The sequence below is a fragment of the Phalacrocorax aristotelis genome, chromosome 3 (assembly GCF_949628215.1).
Source record: "Phalacrocorax aristotelis chromosome 3, bGulAri2.1, whole genome shotgun sequence".
NCBI lineage: Eukaryota > Metazoa > Chordata > Aves > Suliformes > Phalacrocoracidae > Phalacrocorax > Phalacrocorax aristotelis.
The window spans coordinates 50,470,559-50,479,606 of record NC_134278.1 but is presented as its reverse complement, the minus strand read 5'-3'; the positions used below and the strand labels follow the sequence as shown (position 1 = coordinate 50,479,606).

The 9,048-nt window shown below is 44.9% G+C and overlaps 1 protein-coding gene across 1 annotated transcript in view; it reads left to right on the top strand.

Moving 5' to 3' along the window:
* The first annotated feature begins 1,361 nt into the window (after nt 1-1,361).
* The window catches only part of SEC63 (SEC63 protein translocation regulator), a 61,299-nt gene continuing 53,612 nt past the window's right edge, over nt 1,362-9,048 (top strand). The window contains exon 1 of the mRNA XM_075087403.1: nt 1,362-1,611. Within this exon, the coding sequence (XP_074943504.1) occupies nt 1,488-1,611 (124 nt within the window). The 5' untranslated portion in view covers nt 1,362-1,487. The remainder of the gene's footprint in view (nt 1,612-9,048) is intronic.

The window sequence follows — 9,048 nt, the reverse complement described above, 5'->3', positions numbered from 1 at the left end:
GACATAGAAGGAAATATCTTAAACTTTGCGTATGAACGCAAAGGATCAACGAAAAAATAAAAACTTTTTTTAAAAAAACTTTTTAATTCACACAAAGTCCTTTCCCAGGAAAATTAAAGAGATTTCTTCCATCTATGGGTTACTATACCATGGCAACACGACATTTGGTGCCACTCATTGGTTGTGGTGTTATTACCTTTCTCTCCACTTCCCACATCAGTCTTCCTTACCGTTGGCACAGCACTTCTTTCCCACTAAGGTATGCTGAACGCCTCCCTTGCATGTGACGTCGTCACAACTTCTGTGTCGTTTTCCCATACTCTAAACTGCCAAGTACTGAAACTGTGAGATATCGATGAGATCACATTTATGACTGGCTGCACACTGGACTGTGAAGCTGTAGAGATGGGCATACTCTCATGAATGGGTCTGATTAGCTGCCTTTTCTACTTCAGAGGTAACTTCCCATTAATGGCGTGATAAACGCCAACACAGTATCTGCCTTTTGATTTCACACCTTTAGGGTCACATCCTCTGCAGAGTATGATAATTCCGGCAACGAAATTCAGAATTAGACACATTTCAAATGTTTGCCCTCACATGGCTGCTGAGGGTCCGCCCTCAAAATTCTGCACACTTTGTATGTCTGAACTACTTTCCTTATCCAACTTCTTACGCATCTTAAGAATACTGCGCCTTCTGGTCCCTCATCTACCCCCTGAACGCTGCTTCCCGGCTTCTACACTCATCGCCTTCCTCCCTTCTCTAGCCCTGCTCCCGTCCCCTGGCTGACCTCACTGCCCCACGCAAGCCCCCACTGCTCCGGCAAAGCAGCCCAGCTTAGCTCCCACTCGGGATAAAACCAGCACTGCCCCCCACAAGCTCCTCTGCACGCCGCAGAGCGCCAGTCGAGACCCTCCCCGGCCTCAGAGCCCCAGCAGTTCCCGAGGACACCTATTCTGCGTGGGGACGAGGGCAGGGGACCGCAGGAGGTGCCGGGGCGCTATTCCGGGGCAAGGGCACCATCTTGCGGGAAGAGGCGGCGGGGGCAAGGCGGGGGTCAGCACCCCACTGCCCGCGGGACATCGCTTTCGGCCACCCGCCCCCGGGAGCCGGGCGGGGTCACCCTCCCCCCTCGGCTCCCCTCACATGCCTCTCACGCCGCGGCAGAAAGCGAGGGGCGCGGCTTCCCGCGAGCCAATCAGCGGCCGGGCGGGGGTGTGGGTGGGTGGTGCGCGCGCGCGGGCTGCCCGTGACGCCACAATGCCTATGGTGGCTGCATAGTGACACGTCTCATTCCGCGGTGGTCCTCGGGAGGGGGGCGGGGGAGTGCTCGTTCTCGCGGGATCCCGGAGCGGCTGGCTCGGCCCCGCGCGAGCCGGGACGGGGAGGACCGACCGGGCCGCCGGCGGGGAAGGCAGCGGCGGCGGCGGCGGGCTGCGGGGGCGGGCGGCGGGTGCGGGCGGCCGGCGCGGCGCTGAGCGGCCATGGCGGGGCAGCAGTTCCAGTACGACGACAGCGGCAACACGTTCTTCTACTTCCTCACCAGCTTCGTGGGGCTCATCGTCATCCCCGCCACCTACTACCTGTGGCCGCGGGACCAGCACGCCGGTGAGCGGCCCTGTCCCGGGCCGGGCCTGAGCCTCCGCCTGCTACCGCGGCCGTACCTCCCCTCCCCCCCCCCCCTCGCCCGCCCCGTCCCCGGTCCCCGCCGGCGCGCCCCCTCCAGCGCGCCCCCGCGCCGCGGCGGAGCCGTGCCGTGCCGGGCCCGCAGCAGCTCCGCCCCGCCCCCTCGGGACGCCCGGCCGGCCCTGCGGGGAGTCCGGCGGAGCGGGACCCGACCCCGGGGGCTGCCGCGCCTGGGGGGGCGCCGGGCCCGCGGCGCGGTCGCTGTCGGCCATTTAGCGGCGCCCCGGGGGCAGGCGGCAAACGGGAGGGTTTCGGCCCGCCTCCCCGAAAGCCGGCTCCGCTCCGCTCCGCGGCTCCTGCAGAGTCATTGCTGCTCGGGGGTCTAGTGCTTTGTTTTGGGTTTTGGGGTTCGTTTGGGGTTCCCGGCCCCCTTCTTCTTCCCGGGGTGTTTCAGGGCCGATGACCTAAATTTTCACTGTGGGAAAAGAATAAACTATTGAACGTCGTTTTGGAGTTGAGGCCAAAGAAGAAAAGTTACCAGGCTCTGCTTTTATACACTGTAAGGTCACAGCGAGCGTGAAAATGGGGCTTTAATTTATTTTCCAATGCAAGTCACAGTTAAACGTCCTAAGTGCTGGATTTCTGTTCCGCCCTTTGGGATGGTGTTGTGTGGCCTGAGCGATGTCAGAAAGTTTCTCTGAGTACTTCTAAATTTCATTTCCAGAGCCATTTCCCTCTTTGTATTTTCTGCCTCCATCTGCTCTTGGAGAGAGAAGGCATTTTGGTATATAGGCTGCCAAGAACACCTTTTTAACGTCAGTTTTGAGAGGAAAAAGGCTGTAGAAATTGTGTTCGAAAGCAGGATGGTAAATGCTCAGTAGGCCAGGGATGCTAGATGCTGATTCCCATTGCTGAAACTACTGACCTTTTAAGAACACTTGGGCTTTGCCATCTGAGGAAAAATGCCCTTCGTTCCCTTTTTTACATTCAATATCTGGTGGTTATTTAGTGTTTTTGTATGCGATTTGAAATGGCTTGTGTCATTCTGTTTAACTTACGTAAAATAAATACTCAACAATGAAATCTTACTCTTATGCCCTCTAGTAAGGAGCGAGTAGAAAAAATGCTGGTTTGGTGCTAAATCATGGTTGTTTACAGTCTTGGTTGCTGACAAATGTGCCTGGGGCTTCTGACGGGGCATTGGCTAGAGAACCTTTTAGGAGGATTGATCTCTGCCCTCCAGTTACTGCTACCTGTGGTACAGCTGGGGAGTTCTTTCTGTTGTAACAAAAGGTTTCTCTGCCTTGTCTTGCAGAGTCCTGACTGTTGCAAGAGACGTGTTACTGTTGTTGAAGACACTTTGTAATCTTTAGGTTGTTTTTAAGGAGTTGGGAAGGAGATGAGAGGGAGAAGATAACTCCACTTCTGCAATCTTTCCCCAAAACTCATGATTTTTGTCTTATCTTTGTTGTGGAGAAGAGCGGGAGGCAAGAGGGGAGAAAATTGTTTTTTCTATTGAATAATGTTTTGCTTCTTCCATAGTTCTTAGCAACTGCTTCTTGGGAAACCTGATGTGACTTAGTTGAGATGCCGTGCAGAATGCTTTGGCCGGCAGTGACACTCAGTGCTGCTAACTTCAGTTTCAAGTGGCTGACAGAAGCAGGAAAAAACATAGAGATGCTGTCAAACTTGGAAACACTTTACTAGCGTTATATTTGATCTTCAGATATCCTTACAGAAGGCCAGAAAATGAAAACCTAACTTTGGAATATGGTTATATGGATTGTACCCGATTTCCAAATAGGCCTGCCATTGAACATTACTCATCTCTTTCCCTCTAGCCGGTGTTCTTGAGTGTGGGGATGGCTTGCTGCATATCGTTCTGCAATTAGTGCTAGGTTCTTATAATGCCGTATCAAACCATACTTTACAAAATGCAAGGTAAATTTTATTATGCTGTTGGTACAAAAATGAGTCAACTAAGTGAAAATCACCAGGCATGGCCGTGAATGGAAATGAAAGAATGATTTCTGCCTCATAATTGTCTTGATGGATTTCAAAATGTGAGTATAGTCCAGTTTTTAGCATACAGTTTCATAGTGTGCTTACTGTCCCCTGGTTGAGTTCTGTTCTGCAGGTTCTTTTCAAGCAAAGAGTTGAGGCATTGTGCAGACCACATTCAGGACTACTGGAGAGTTCTCTTACTTCATTGTGGTGTTCTTGTTGTTGAAGTGGATGGCTCTTGTGTGACTCGTTCCTAGCAAAATCCTCTGAACAGCCTTCACACAACTTCGTATGTATTCAGCCATACCTGTTGGCAGCATTTGAACCGAATTTCAGGAATAAATTAAAGCCTTCTGCTGATGCAAAATGCTGATTGTTTGGCCATGACTTCTTGTTATCAGAAAAGATGACTGAAAAAAACCAAATGAACCAAAGCACATGTATAATTTTGGAAGCTAAGAGAGGACCTATGTCTTCAGAAGATAAATTTTCCAGTTTCTGATTCCTGTAATGAGCGGGAATATCTAGACTTTGATAAGAGATGGGGTTTTTTTTAATACTAATTTAGAGCAGGTCTTCCAAACAGTTGAGGCATGGTACAGGGCCAAACTGAATAAGCTCTGCCGAGACCTCTGTGCTTTCTGTGTAGGACCGACGTTTTTGTTCTGGAATCGTGTTCTGTCCTTCTGTGGTAGAATCCAGTGTAGAGATGCCTGTGAGGCCCAGGTGGACTAGCTAGATCTTTCAGCTCCAGCTGCAGCAGAGCCCGCCAGGAGTGAGAAGACTGGATCTGAGCGAACTTCTGTGAAGCAAATTACATACCTGTCTTCCTCCCTTCAAGACCCTTTTGCAGTGCAAACCAGAGTACCTGAAAGACACTGAGCAGATTAATTTTTTTTTTGGTAAAAACGAGATGTGCTTCAGCCACATCGATTTGTGAGAGCAGACTGGAGCTAGTCTGAAGCAAGAGTGAAACACTTACAGCATTGAGGTCGAGCCTTCAGTGCTCACTGTTTCCTTCTAGAAATGCACTAGCAGGGATTACTGGTACTTGACACCACAGAGAGAGCCAGCAGAGGGGAGGAACGAGAGTGCAAAACGTTTCACAGCTCTCTTCAGGTGAGGTTTAGTACCAGAAGTCTGGGGATTGCTGATGGTCCATAATGTTTTAGGATCTGTTCTGTGCTGTAGTTTTGTAGTAAATGTAGTAAAGGGAAAAAAAAGGTGTTGTTTTTGCTGTAGTGAAGATTGGAAGATAAGAATATATCTATACTGCTTTACTACTTTGAGAAAACTCAGAATGTGTTACCTAATGTCATATTTTTAGCAGGATAGTTTTTTGGCAGACCATTAAGATTTTGGTCTTAGTTCTTTTTGAAGTAAACTTTTGGAAGGCCTTTTCAATACTACTGTCTTGAAGAACAGCATGATTTAACTTGTCTCTCTCCAGTCCTGAGTAAAATTTCAGCTGCTTTTATTTCCTGGATGTCTGAACCTGCTTTCTCAAGGCATTCTGAGAGAGTTCATGTGAGGTGTTGCTGCAGCCTCTAGTAGGGGTCAATATTTATATTTGGGAGGGTTTTGCTGTAGTGTGGTAGTCACCCTGTGAACTGTCCTATAATTTCATTACCTCTGCTTTGATAAACCAAACAAGCAGGCAATTGACTTTGGAAAACAGATTTGTCCCAGTTATTTCCTTGGTGTTCATTGTAGACCTAATAAGGCTCTTGTAAAAGGTTAATTGTTCAGCTTTGTGTCTTGGGCTGCAGTTTCATAACTGCTTCAAGGTAGCAGGGCTCTAACAAAGCAAGTCTTGTATTTCTCCCCCTCCCTTGTGCCAAACAGCACCTGGGCAGTGTGAGGGATTAGAAGAAACTCAATTGAGCTAAAACGAGTTTTGGCTTTTTTTTCTGTCTTACTGTTAACGTGTATTGACGTTGGGGTAGGACTCACTTTGTGGATGTCTGGGATGTGACTGTGAGCTGGGAGGGGAGAAGACTGATTCCTTCAGTGGTGGTGATGGTTGTTTATCCTTGACTTGTATGTTTAAAATATGTGTGGTTTTTTTTTTTTAAATAAAAGAAAAAAGCAGTTCATACTTTTTGTGGATTACCTCTGTTTTGGGTAAATATTGGTATAACTTTAGCATAATCACTGTGAGGAAAACTATTGCAAGGACTGTTCTTCTCTTGGGACAAAAATACAGTTGCTAAAAAGTTAATCTGGTGTAGATTCACTTCTTAAGTATTTTCTGAAATGGGAATTTAAGTTGTTTTTTAAAAAATCAGTTATAAGAGTTGAAGAAAAGATGTTTTTCTCAGCAATTAGGGATGGATAAAGGCCCATCAAACTATCTTCATGTTGTTGGACTTGGCTTTGAACCAGGTTCACTGTAGGCTTCTGTGGATTAAACCACATCCAGAAAGGAAATCGAGAGGAAGAGCTGAATGAATTTAGTTGGATAACGTGCCAGTTATTGCACGATGCTGACATGTCTGCTGAACTTTGTGGGCTTTTTGACTTACACCTGTGCCGCTGAATTGAGACTCATAATTACAAAGCTATGCTGAAACAGGTGGTCATAAGTTGTGATGTACTTCATAGTTAAGTACATGTATCTGTGAAAGCTTGTTGTTCTATCCAATTTTTCTAGTTGATCTAGGTCTGCGTTAAATAAATTATCCTGTTTTAGGGCACTGGGTATTCATAATGTGTTACAAAGCTGTTGGAAAGAATAAAAGGCTCAGAAGCCTTTTACAGTAACTTGAACAAAACAAGGTGTTGAAAACACTTCAAAAACCCCAAAGAATAACAGTGAATTCAGGGATAACATTAATGGAAGTTTTCTCTTGCAGTCTATTCTCTGAGAGAAAAGAGGCTGTAGGAGCTATTCTGCTTGGAATGTAGATCTTCCTTCTTGAAATGTAAGAACAGAAAAACTTACTGTAGGAATGGAAAGAAAAAAGATGACCTGCTGCATTTTCATATCCAGGAAAAAAATATTGGTATGAAATGGATAAAAGCTGTTTAGTTTACTGTTGTTGTGATAGAAATAAAATGTTTGTTTTCTTTTTTATGGTTCCCCTGCAGCTGTGTGTTGTCCTGGTGCTCACTAACCTTTTTCTCCTGCACCCTGCCCTCTCAAATGTTTCTGTTTCTGAGATGTAGCTAAAGTTCTCTTGAAGAACACTGGGCTAATACAAAGAAACTTTAAAAAAATCTGGTTAAATGAGGCTGTTCCCTGCTAATCTTTGAAGACATCATGCCTCTAGGTAGTAGCATAAGCAGTGTGAGAAACCATGTTCTAGTCCAGCCTTTTTGCTTTGAGGCTGGGTAAAGTACAGAAATACTTAAAAAATATAACTTATTAGATGACTATCAAAAGGGAGAATAGACTATAATGGTGATACTTAATATTATTTTGTTAATTTTTTGCTGTATTGCTATTTTAAAGCAGTAGGGGGTTTTGCCTACTACTGTAGATAGGTAGCACTTGGTGTCCATGTTCAAAACCTTGAATAGAACTCCTGAGAAAGTCCTACTGTAAAGGTTTACTGTATTAGGAACCATACTTCTCTGTATACCTGCCCCACTATACTGGATGTCTCTATGTAATAGCATAAATATGAAGGTTTCTCTGTAATTTTTTGGTGCATTTTTCATCTGTAGATCTCCAGGCTGTCTTCAGAGATTCATTTTAATCCCCTGCTTTAAGATGGAAGTAGAGGAACTGGGGCTGTAAAGTTTATTCAGCTCTTTAAGGACAAACAGTGAGTCTGCAGCTTGGGTATGACTCAAGCCAATGTAGAGAATGCGGGCAGCATTTTTTCTCTTTTATTTGTAATGGAGTAATGAGCATTGTACCTTACAGCAGCTGGGGGAGAGGAAGGACATTCCAGTACTAATACTGCTGCTCCTACTCTGGCGTAAAATTCTTCTGTGCTGCTTCTAAGCCTCTGATGAGATAAGATGGGTTGGAGTGGGTTGACTGTGACCCTGGTCCTTGCTCACAGCTCATTGAATTCTCATCAGCCTTACCTCAGAAGTATTCCACAGCATTTTGGTATTTGGTAGTACGGGATAAAAGCGCAGGATGCTGGTAAGGGACAGGGTAAAAGGACAGGATGCCATCCTCATTACTAATATTTATGTGGCGGATGGGCATGGATGTGAAAACTTGATGTCTCTGAATATATGCATTTTGTGCCGTATGTGCCTGTGCTTATCCTTTCCTGTTAATATAACCATTGAGCAAAGTGTTGGGAAGCAGGAAGAGAGTCAGGGAAACTCAATTTGACATTTAAGAACTGTTATTAGATGTAAATTGATTTTTTTTTATTAAGATATTGAGAGATTGAGTGTACTATTTCAAGGTCAGAAAAACCCCAGTGTATTAGGTGACTGTTAAAAGGGGGAGTAGAATATAATGGTGATACTTAATACTATTTTGTTAAATTTTTACTATATTTCTATTTTGAAGCAGTAGGGTTTTTTCAGAAACATTTGAAGAAAGGGCAAATGTCATGAGATGTCATTAGTAATGTCTAGCAATTACCTCTAAAAATACTTTTCAAAACAAAGCATTTGGACAGTTATCTAAACTGCTCTGTTACTTGGAAAAAAGGCATGCATTTTCATAGAATTTTTCTAAAGTATTGTGGTATTATACGCGTTGTAGCCTCTAGCAGTAAAATAAAATTAATAACCCTGTATTAGAGATTAGTTGTGTAGCTTCAAGACTGTCCGGAACACTTAATGCTGAAAAGCTTTTTGTTGCAAGATAAGCATCAAGCTATTACAAGAACTTTATCTCTCATTACATGTACATGAAAATAAAGCTGTTTCTATTTTTCTTTAAATTTAACCTTTGTTATTGAAGCTTATGAAAACAGTATTGTAAAAGTTCTATTGTGTATCTTGTTCATTTTCTGCTTGCTGCAGGGATATCTTGACTGCTTATGTAGGTGATGCTGAACTACCAGGGTGTTCAGGCTACAAGTTAGAGAATTCAAGTTAGTGCTATTTAACTTGATATATTCAAAGGAAAACTATGGTGATTCAGTTATGGCTTTATGAGCAGTTAAACCATTCTTGCAGTAGGAGCAGGAATTTGAGAGAGCAGCAAGGTAAATGATGAGGAATGGGATCAATTCCAAAGTGAGGCTTTTGGGTTTGTTGTGTGTCTGTGTTTTTTTTTTTTTTTTTACCTTCAAATTCATGCTTGTGAAAGAGGGGTGTAGATCTGCAGCAATTTGAACAAGTCTAGACTTGGGCTGCTGTGTCCTTTGATCCCGTGGTGCTGCCTTCCCCTACTGAGGGAGTTGCAGTCCTTTTCCCTCAGTTGTTAGCTGGGACCTGACACACATGTGCCTCCGTATCACGGTGAGGGAGGTCATGCTGGCTGGACAATATAAA